At 37.6% G+C, this 11,637-nt stretch overlaps 1 protein-coding gene and 1 long non-coding RNA gene across 4 annotated transcripts; both read left to right on the top strand.

Annotated features, from left to right (window-relative positions):
• The first annotated feature begins 1,745 nt into the window (after positions 1 to 1,745).
• LOC130736726 (FBD-associated F-box protein At1g66320-like) lies at positions 1,746 to 6,201 on the top strand. The gene is made up of 4 exons (XM_057588516.1): positions 1,746 to 2,279; positions 3,078 to 3,251; positions 5,910 to 5,947; positions 6,147 to 6,201. Exons 1-4 carry the CDS (start codon positions 1,746 to 1,748, stop codon positions 6,199 to 6,201), a joined length of 801 nt encoding a protein of 266 aa, XP_057444499.1.
• Positions 6,202 to 7,688: 1,487 nt separating this feature from the next.
• LOC130738551 (uncharacterized) lies at positions 7,689 to 10,163 on the top strand. 3 transcript variants are annotated; one of them, XR_009019446.1, is made up of 3 exons: positions 7,689 to 8,264; positions 8,719 to 8,901; positions 9,086 to 10,163. It is a non-coding gene; the product is annotated as an uncharacterized LOC130738551 (long non-coding RNA). The 3 variants fall into 3 exon arrangements; XR_009019445.1 differs by having other exon boundaries at positions 7,694 to 8,353; positions 8,736 to 8,901; XR_009019444.1 differs by having other exon boundaries at positions 7,694 to 8,353.
• Positions 10,164 to 11,637: the final 1,474 nt, after the last annotated feature.

The raw sequence follows: 11,637 nt of genomic DNA, 5'->3' as shown, positions 1-11,637 counted from the left end.
TAATTGAAAATTAATATTAATCCATAATTAAATCATCTCAGCCCCAATTAAGTGTTGTGTTGGAATTAATTAGGGTAAGAATTTTCAAAACAAAGAAATCCAAAACGGAAACCATAATTTATTTTTGAAAGAGAAACCATGAATCTATTATCCACCAGTAGAAACATAAATCTACAACATAAACCCAGAACACCGACCCCAATCCCCAGCAACATCAAACCCAACCCCCTCATTCCCCTGATTCCTCCCACTCTCTCCAACCCAAACCCATCTGCAGCAACCTCTAACCCAAAGGGAAATCAGCAAAGGAAGAAGGTGAAGAAGGAGTTTCTATGTTCTGGATCGAAGGAGAAGTAGAAATCTGAATCGAAAAATTAGATCGAAGAGGGTGAAGCAGGTCGAATCCTCGCTCATCTCCCCACCCTTGAGTTAGTGAGCCGCCATACCTCTGATCTCATGGTGGAGTGGTCGTGGAAGCACCGGCAAACCCTCCGCCGGTGGTCATGGAAGGTGCCGACAAACCCTTCGCTGCTCCCAATTCTGGCTTCCTCTCTCCCAATCTCTTGTTTGGGATTTTTGGATTATGCTAGGGTTTTTGGATTTGGGATTTTAGGTTGGGGGGGGGATGATGCAGGGGGAGAATGGAGATGGGTTTTGTGAGGGGGAGAAGGTTCTTCAAAGAAGAAGAAGGTTTTGGATGTGTTGGGATGCTGATGGGGGTTGGAAAATGAGAGGAAATGTGTTGGGATGCTGGTGAAGTGGAAGTGATTATTAGATTAGGGATTTGTTATTATTAGATTAGGTTTTTGTTTAGTTTATGGATTAATTAAATTAGAGATTTTATTAAGTTTTTTTTTTTCTTCTTAAATAAATGGGTTTGAATTAAAAAATAAATTATTATAATGTTTCTAATGAAAAAAAAAATTAAAAAACCACATGGAATTGCCGACTAGGATAAAATTGAAGGCTGGCAGCATTTGACTTTAGTTGAATTAAAAAAAAAATTATAGGGACCCAATTTGATGTAAAAAATTTTAGGTCCTGGAACTGATTCCCTTTGTAATTTCAGGGGTCATTTGACCCTTTAAGCCTAAAATAATCTATATAAGAATAATTTATGATTAATATTTCCATATTAATACTAGAGAAGTGAATTTTATTTACAGAAATATTTGCACCAAAAGTTTACATAGATTACAAATATATTAGATACATATTTCTTTTTGAGATATGAGCATGAATTTGTATTGAATGTTTTCCAATAATATTTAAGTATGAGTTTTAAGTAATTATTTAAATAAATATGTATCAAAGTGACAATATAATCATAAATTTTAAAAATATTGAATATATTATAATTTATGAATGTTAAATTGATTTTATGAATTATACATTATTATATTTATTATACAATTTTAAGATTTAGACATTATAATATCAAACAATAAAAAAAATTAAACAAAAATTGAAAAATCCAATCCAAAAACTGTCAATCAAATTGGTTCGAATTTAAATTTTGAGATAAATCCATTATAATCATAAAACCTACAAGATTGGATTTAATGGTTTTCTCCTTCGAAATCAAACCAATCTAATTCACTGAACGCTCCTAATAGGAAGACATTGACGAACTGAAGCTTTAGTCCGAGTGGAGGAGGGGGGAAAGGCGGTGGAGGAAACCAGAATAACAGATGGTGGTATTTGCATGCAGTGATTTCTAAATTTTTTGCATCATCTCATATAACATGGAAGATAGTCTTCGTAGCCGTTTACCGGAGGAACTCATCTATCACGTACTCTCGAAGGAGTGGAAATCACTGTGGCGTTCAGTCCCGTCCTTGGATTTCAATGATGCTGACTATGGTACCAGATGCAAAGCTGCCTATGGCCGCTTTGTTCAGTCTGTGAATGCTTTTATCCACTCACGAGATGTCCACCAATCCATTCAAAAATTCCGCCTCAGATTTATCTCTCATGATGATCCTACTAGTATAAACAAATGGGTTAATGTTGCAGTTCAACGCAGAGTTCAGAATCTCGATCTTTCCATCATGCCTCATTGGCTCCTTACACAACCCACCAACTTGTATACCATCTTCACTTGCACTACTCTTGTGGTTCTCAAGTTGCAGGGGTTAACGTTGAAAGAGTTGAAACCGTTTTCCTCGGTTGATCTTCCTTTACTTAAAGTTCTGCATCTACAAGTTATCACTTTATCAGAACGTGGATGTCTCGCCCAGTTTCTTTCCGGGTGTCCTGTTCTTGAGGATTTCAAAGCAGTATGCATTTTAATAACTATTCCACTCACAGAGAATTTAACACTGTTAGAAGTCCCACATTGGCTAGAGATAGAGCCAAGATAAGCTTTATAAGGGTAGTGCAAACCTCGACTCTTGAGCTAGCTTTTGTGGTTGAGTATAGGCCTCCTAATTTCTAATATGGTATCAGAGCCTATCCTAGATCCATTTGTTGTGGAGACCTCCCATTATTGGGCCACCCGTTGTTAATCCCACGTTCCAGTCTGTTCAATCCTGGACGTGAGGGGGTGTGTTAGAAGTCCCACATTGGCTAGAGATAGAGCCAAGATAAGCTTTATAAGGGTAGTGCAAACCTCGACTCTTGAGCTAGCTTTTGTGGTTGAGTATAGGCCTCCTAATTTCTAATATGGTATCAGAGCCTATCCTAGATCCATTTGTTGTGGAGACCTCCCATTATTGGGCCACCCGTTGTTAATCCCACGTTCCAGTCTGTTCAATACTGGACGTGAGGGGGTGTGTTAGAAGTCCCACATTGGCTAGAGATAGAGCCAAGATAAGCTTTATAAGGGTAGTGCAAACCTCGACTCTTGAGCTAGCTTTTGTGGTTGAGTATAGGCCTCCCAATTTCTAATAAACACCTTACCCAAGTTGGTCAGAGCAGAAATTTCAATGCGGCGTACACGTTTTTTGCTCATGGAAGTGGTTAACAATGTTGAGTTTCTGCAAATACATGAGGTATATATTGTGGTTTGATCATCGTTCTTTTTTATTCTTGAGGAAAATTTGATGTTTGATTTCTTGTTATTGTAACTCATGCAGATGGATTTTATATACAACCTACATGATGATGAGGGAACAGAACCTTACGTTTTCCCAAAGTTTCACAATTTGACCCATATTGAACTTGTCTACCGCTGCTGTGCTAATGATTGGTTGCAGGTAGTGGAATTGCTCAAGCAATGCCCTAAGCTTCGAGTTCTTGTCATTAACCAGGTTTGTTTAGAGGCTTAGAATGATTTCTATTTTTTTTATTTTGAAACTTGTTCACATGTTTTCATTTATTTATGGCTTAAATAAGTTTTTGGTCACTATCCTTTACAAAATGCTTGATTTTTCGTCCCTCACCGGAGCAATGGTGGGCTTTAGTCCCTAACCTTTGTCAAAATGTTTGGTTTTGGTCCCTCCGAAGCTCTGGGTCAACGCCGGAGCTCCGGTGGCCCATGTGGCATGGCCACGTGGGATTAATGGGCTGATGTGGAATTTGTTTTTATTATAAAATTAAAAAACAAACCTAATTAATTTTTAAAAAAGAAATTGTTATGTATCAAAATAAAAGAAATTGTTTAAAATTCAAAAAATTGTTTTTTTGAAACGAACTTTAATCGCTAATTAAATCTTTAATTTTAGTCCTAAATTTTTTAACTCTAATCCTTCTTCATCATCTTCACTATCTGCTGATAAAAAAAATCACATTCACCATCTTCATCCATCATCTTCAACAAAACCCAGAAAATAAACTCTAATCCTAAAAAATAAAACTCAAATCAGATCTGTACAAGACCCAGAAGAATTCTTCAACCAATTTTCATTTCCTTTATTTTTTATAAGATTTGTACAAACAAGCAGGGAAAACTACCCCTGTCAACACAAATCAGATCTTTGCAACACAGGCAGCAAGCCAAAAAACTCAGACCACTACTAAAAAAAACACGATTTAGCGAGGGGTTTTAGCGAGGGAAACAAATCCGTCGCTAATAGCGACGGAATGCGACGAAATCAGCAACGGATTCATGGTATTGGAAATAAAATGTTATTTTATAATTTAGCGACGGATTTGAAACCTCGCTATTGATCCGTCGCTAATTCCCTCGCTAATATTATTTTAATATTTTATCTTGCAATTTAGCGACGGATTTTGACCGTCGCTGATGTCCTCCCGTCGCTAAATCCCTCGGTAAATTTTCTAAAACGTTAGCGACGAAAACTAACAAGAATTCCGTCGTTAAAAATATTGTTTTTAAAAATGAACAATTGTTCTCCCAGATTCGAACCTGGGGCTTGTCTCCAAAAGAGAAGGCTTTAGCCAATGAAGTAGATTACATTTATTGTATTATGTTCCAAAATATTTAATTTTAACTATACAAACACTAGTAAGTTAAAAGTTTTCAAGTCCAAACACTAAAACAATCCATTCACTCATACTCTCTAAGAAAAACCCTAACACACTCAGAAACTTCCTCTCGACTCTCACACTCTCATGGCCGCCACCGTGTCCCGCTCCAGTGTCGCCACCGTTGTCCTTCCCGGCGCTCCTACTCCACCGTTCGCGTGAAGCTGTTTGCAATGGTGAGAGAAGCGGAGAAGTGGAGCCAGAGGCGGAGTGGCCGAACCCCGACGGTGGCTGAACCACAGGAAGTGGAGCCTGCTCCGGAGTCGATCATGACGGTGAGCTTCATCTTCCATTTCTATTCTTAGATTTCATGTTCTCTCTATTCGATTTTACTTTTGCTTGATACGATTTCAAAACATGAAACCCTAATTTTCGTATTTCTGGATCACGCTCTCTCTATTCGAATTTTACCTTTGGTTTGATTGCTTCTAAGTACTGATTTTTCTTGAAAATGGATTTTCTACTGTGTTTTTTTATCTTTCCCTAATAGGGGTCAGTTTAGCTTTTTATTGTAACTGTAATATACATTAGATTCTCAACAAATTTGGGTTCTTACATAATGGTTTCCAGTTCCACTACATTCAATATTTATATAATCTAATAAGTTGTGGTTCTCCTTTTGCTTGGATTAGTCGGTCACATGCCATCTTCACAATTACATTAGAACAGATGCACAAACTCCATCCAGTTTCTTCCAGTAGTGATACTTCGGATGAGAATATGGGTTAAGAATACCTTTCAGAAAGTTCCATTTGGTAGATCTAGCTAGATCAGAGAGTGCTAAAAGAACTGGTTCTGATGGTCTTCGTTTCAAAGGTCATAATACTTTATTAGCCTTAATTCCCAGTATACTTTTGCTTCAAATTACTGTGTTGTTGTTGAAAATTATAATGACAAGGATTTAGTGACATTATCTTATCTTTTTGTCAAATAAGTGTACACATCAATAAAGGCCTTCTTGCACTAGGTAATGTCATAAGTGCACTAGGGGATGAGAAAAAGCGAAAAGAGGGTGTACACGTCCCTTATCGGGATAGCAAACTTACTCGACTCTTACAGGTTAGAGAAACATTTTGTTGTTTGACAATTGACAAAGCAGTTTTGTATGTACGCGTGTGTGTGTTAGCATATAAAATAGGCACCTAGACAACATAAATGCTTAAGTTTTCATGTAGTTCAAGAACTCAGTTTTATTAATGGTTGATATGGCAAGTTTCTCAGCTCTCTTAGTCCGACCCTTGTCACTTTGATTGGCCTAATGCTCTTTGCATTAAGTTTTCCCAGAGTATGTAAATGACACTTTTATGCATATTGAACTATTGGTGTTTAACTTCTGTTTGATTATCAGTTGTTTCACCTTTGGTTATTATATTAAAATCTATACCTACCTCATACTTCGTGCTTCATGGTTTCCTTATTTAAGAACTAGTTAGACCAAGTACATAGGAGTATCTAAATGGTGATTAATTTAACTATTTCAGGTTCATGTATCAGCTATCCATTCTAATGGACATTTCAGGTAAACTACCCAAGTTTTCAGCTGCTCAGAACCCATGAATCTTGATATTATTTGGTTTTTTAAGTTTTGATAATATAGGACTTGCTAACTTATTTCATGGTTAATCTGTGTCTCAATTTTTAAATGGACTTTATTATCTTTGATAGCATTTTACATTTATTATCTGAATTTTTTGATCTTATTGGTTATTTTTTCTTAGCGAACATGAACCCGATATCCTGAAGAAGGATAATACAAATTTCATGGGTTCTTAGAACACTGAAGTGTCAAGTTTACCATGCTGGTGAGCTAGTTTTTTTCACAGTAGTTTCATTCATTATTAGTTTAATTTCAACTAGTTCCCTTCTTATAGTTCTATTTCCCGCCCATATTCCTGGTTCAATTTTACTCTGTTTGATTATTGCTTATGATTAAGATGTATTTAGTTTTGTTCAGTTCTCTGTTTTTTAGCATTTAAATGTGTGGTAAATAATTGTGTGCATAATATTTTGCATGGCAGCCATCTTATTAAGATGTCGTGCTCCAAAGTGCTTTGGGTTGGAACTTGCGGTTTCATCTCCTCTATAAGCCCCGACATCTCAGGATAGAGGGAACAATCTGCTTTGTGTTTCCCTTCTGTGGATGTGAAGCTGCTTGAATCAAGAGGTACATCCCTATCTGTTTAAGTTTGAAGCTACTGAAGGGTTTGACACATGTGCTTGTGGGTAAAATCGTTGTTGGGACTTAACTTAATGGGTTCTCACTATGATGAATTAGATGTTGAGTTTGATGACCTTGTATTTAGATGAATATTTATGTATTTGACATTTTACCATGACTATGTATGGCTTCATTACTATGATTATGTATGGTTAATCAACATGATCTTAAATATGAATGTGAAACTTCAAACTAATAGTAGATTTTGAATTACTTCATTGAGGATTTGGGGAAAATGATCAAACTGAATTGTTATTGTACAAGAAAAATAAAATATGCTCAAAAAATAAAATTCGTCACTTACTTAGCGAGGGAATTAGCGATGGATTGGAAATAAAAATGTCAGGCGGTTAGCGACGGAATTGTCCGTCGCTGTTGTCGCAAACAGCAACGAACTGCTCTGTTCCGTCTTAAATAGCGACGGAGTGTTCCATCGCAAATAGCGACGGATTGTTATGTTCCGCCGTAAATAGCGACGGACTGTCCCGTCGGAATTAGCGACGGATTCATGGGATAATCCAGCAAACAATTTAGCGACGGAAATATATAAATTAGTGACGGCATATTTCCGTCGCTGATAGCGACGGATTTGAAAATCCCTCGTTAAATATTTATCGACGCCAGTTTGCACGGCGGACGGTGTTCCGTCGCAAATTTCGTTGCTAAATATTTAGCGACGGAATTTTCCTTCTTTAGCTACGGATTTTGTCCCTCGCTAAATTGCTTTTTTTTAGTAGTGGACCACCACCACAGGGATAGAACGCACCACATCAACAGTCCAATTATGCAGAAGATTAAAGGTTTGCCAGGCAATATCTTGGTTCTGCAACCTACTCATAAACGGAGCAATTGAAGCCTTTAGTTCTTGCATTTAGGGTTTGGGATTGGGAAGGGAAGAAGAGAGAGGGACTCATGAATCACCCCAAGCCCAGAGAGCAACGACGTTCCTCTTCTTCATCTCGAAGCGTTTGGGATTTTTGGAAGAAGGGTCGGCGCTGCTCGAAGGTTCGCCGGTGGGAACCATCGGCACATCGGAACCATCGGCTGGAAGGTCAGGGAAGAGGAGAGTGGATCTGTGGTGGTGGTGGCTGTTTGGAGATTGAGAAAAGAGAAGATTTTTTTTGAACGTGAAAAGAGAAGGTTAATCTGGAGATTGAATGGTTGAGAAAAGAGAAGGCTAGGTGTTAATTAGGTGAGAGAATAAATGGGTTAGGTTAAATGGATTTTTTTTTGAAATTAGGTTAAATGGGTTTTTCTAAGCCAATTTTTTTTTAAATTAATTAACACCTTGCCTCATTAATCCCACGTGGTCATGCCACACGGTCACCGAAGCTCCGGCGTTGACCCAGAGCTCCGAAGGGACCAAAACCAAACCTTTTGACAAATGTTAGGGACTAAAGCTCACCTTTGCTCCAGCGAGGGACAAAAACCAAGCATATTGTAAAGGGTAAGGACCAAAAACTTATTTAAGTCTTTATTTATTGACAGCGACATTTGCTTGGCTGTAAGCGTGATGGATCTGAAGAAGTAGGAGATTGGCAATACCCACCATCTGTTCCTCAATGCACTCTATTATGCCTTAAAAGATGCTATCTAAATGACTATACAGGCACCAAAGGTGAGTTTCGATTTGCAAGATTTATTATGCAGAATGGAAGATCTTTAGAGAGGATGGCAATATGTTGTCGTTCTAAAATAAATCGACAGGTAAGGAATAAGAATTTTAAGCAATTATCCTCATGCAAGAGGTGTTCCGCAACTTGTAAACTTTCATATAAATGATAACAAACTAGAATTGGTAGCTGCAAGTAATTTATTCATTTCTTCCTTTTAACTAGTCTTAATTTGATAGTTGGACTTGTTCTTTACTGATGATTAAATGTAACTTTAAGTTGTTGTGATCAATTGGATGTCAAATTTTGATCTTATGCGAACCTTCATAGTAGGTAAGTGTAAATTCTCTCTCAAACAAGCCTAATCACACACAAAAATCAAACATCTAGCTGTTTGTTACAGATTATTATCTCCTGCAACTTCGCTTCTCCTCCTAACATAGACCTTCCTAATTAAAGGTTAAAATACTTATCAGAAATGTCTGACCTTCAAAACCCAATCCATGAGGAATTTGGTAGAATACTATGCGGGAAGAATGGCATAATCTGTGAGATTGTTCTTACAGAATTTTAGGAGCTAGTACTGATGTGTGGATGGCCCAATGAGAAACTGAGAGCTGACAAGTTAATAAATTGCATCAGGTGAGTTTAATGATCTATTCTATCGTTTTGAACTACATAGGTGTATCTGCAAAAGAAACTCGTACAAGTGAATTTTTTAGCATTGTTAGTTTGTTAAATGATCAGTTTAAGGAAAGTAGTGATTGTTTCCAAGTAGTGATTGTTTCCCCTAATCTTGAATGTTACACTTCACATCATATTTTAGATTGATGCTTGGATTCTCTGGTTTGTTTACCAAAAATCAGCATAAACAGCCTCCCAACAACTAGGAAGCTGGCATTGAAAAACAAGGTTGTCTTTGGCACCGGTGACCAATGGCATGCTCCAACTATAACTGCAAATATGGCATTTGCCAGAGCAGTTTCACAGACAGGGATGTCCTTTTCACCTATTGAACATTGACCACGGGCCTTAACTGGAGATTAGTTATATACATTCATGGCAACAAGTCTGGAGGCAATCACACTCAACAAAGTCAGGTAATAAAATCTATGTTCAATTAAATGGGTTTGCATGTCATAAAAGAATTGCATAAAGAGATAAGCAAATCCAAGCTTGGTGATTCTTGAGTGTCTTCTTAGTTGAATGGAGATGGAATAACAATTTGTGGAAGATGGACATTATCCCTAGAAGAATAACTGCATGTTTCTGATTAGGTACCAGGATCCTTGTGCAAGATGATTCTTAAGCATTTATTAAATATTTATAATAATTATGATGATAGAGTCCATATTAAGTAATTGAATTTGGCTCTTTTAAAGGAGGGATGCTATAGGGGATAAAGAGTGGAATTATAACTATTGATTGAAAAAAAGTTAAGGTTTAAGTCTGAATCTGCAGTGCCGTCATTAATATCCTTCCAGACTGCACTTGGCGAGTCCAGAATACATTGTGCACTATTTTGTTCTGATGACCTTGGTAGTACTGAGGTAGTGACCCTTTTCACAAAGCTCAGAATTGGAATACCACACACCCAACCTTCCCGCTCTTGCTCATAGTATATGCCATTCTTGTTTGGGTTGTTTGCTGTGATCTTCACATCAAACTTGCATGCAGAAATGCCTCAATTAAGCATCAGATCACTTAACCTTATGCAGTTACGCTACCAATTGAGTAATTGAGAGAAGTTTTGCCTTGAAGATTGGATAAAGGATTCCTGCAGTTGGGTGCCAATGTAATATTGACCAGGAGGATAAGCAAAGCTTAGTGTCCAACATATGCACTTGCCAAACCCATTTAGTGGAGGATGATGAAGGTGTGAAAAACGACTAGAAGGGGGGGGTTGAATAGCGTTTTCAATATAAAAACTTTCCCCTTAAGATTTAAAGTAAATCTTTTCGGTTTTTCTACGATAGATGGTGCAGCGGATAAAGATAGAGAGAAGAGAGAAGCACACAAGTATTTTATCCTGGTTCACTTGATAAATCCCTCAAGCTAATCCAGTCCACCCGTTAAGGTGATTTCTTCCTTCTTAGAATGAAGGCAATCCACTAATCAGATAATTGTTACAACTGCACTTGAAACCTACAAGTGACTAACAATACACTGACTTAGCTCACACTAAGATTCACTCTCTTAGTCTTCTCTAGGATCCGATCAACCTTGATCTCCTAAAGGAATCACCACTAAGATTCACTCTCTTAGTCTTCTCTAGGATCCGATCAACCTTGATCTCCTAAAGGAATCACCACTAAGATTCACTCTCTTAGTCTTCTTAAGGATACTGACCTACCCGGTCCCTTAAGGAAAATCAAACAACTGTTTGAGGTTGGTGTTTACAAAGGTTTGCTTCTAAATAAGCTGAGTGTAAACTAAATAAGAACAGATGAAGAAAGTAGAAGCTTGAATCTTTTCTTGTATTGCAGCTCTTGATCTCTCTCTCTTAGCTTTCTTCTTTTTCTTCAGCCTTTTATAGTCCAAGGTGCAAAGGATATTTCTGTTGAGAGAATATGACCGTTGGAGGGCATTTCTGGAACTTCCAGAACCTGCTGTGGCTGAACCTTGGTAGGTAGGCTTTTCAGAATAGTACACTGCTCTTGTACTTCTTGATAGAGACATTTGCCTTTAACCAATGACTTCTGATCAGAGGAATACTTCGTGTTGGAACTTGTGAAGCTTGGTGATCAGAGTCAGAGGGATGCTTGGATCCTCTGACCTTCGTAACTTCTGCTTCTGGACCTTCAGAGCTTCTGGACCTTCAGAGCTTCTGGACCTTCAGAGCCTCTGGTCTTCAGATCTTCTGATCCTCAGATCTTCTGATCCTCTGATCTTCTGATCCTCTGATCCTCAGATCCTCTGATCTTCAGATCTTCTGATCTTCAGATCCTCTGATCCTCAGATCCTCTGATCTTTAGATCTTCTGATCTTCAGAACTTCTGACGAATATATCTTCTGGTGTCAGAATCAGAACCTGTTTGTCAAAACACTCAAGACAAACATTAGAGTATCATAGTTGTTCATCCACAAATAAATACTTGTTATCATCAAAACATAGAGTTGTACCACATGACCAAATCTTGATCTTACAATCTCCCCCTTTTTGATGATGACAAAACCATGTATTTTGATGAACAACTCTAAACAAATAAACTGAATACACTAAGAGTATAAGGTATCAGAGTTAAAACTTATCCTGATGTGTATAGTTTTTCTTGCTCCTTCTGAATCCAAGACTCGTGCTTGATTCTGAGCTAAGCTCCCCCTGAATCTAATACTTAATATCAACGTAAGTAATATCTAGATTCTGAGCTAAATAAT

The sequence above is a fragment of the Lotus japonicus genome, chromosome 2 (genome assembly GCF_012489685.1).
Source record: "Lotus japonicus ecotype B-129 chromosome 2, LjGifu_v1.2".
Lineage (NCBI taxonomy): Eukaryota > Viridiplantae > Streptophyta > Magnoliopsida > Fabales > Fabaceae > Lotus > Lotus japonicus.
This window is presented reverse-complemented; position numbering and strand designations above follow the sequence as displayed.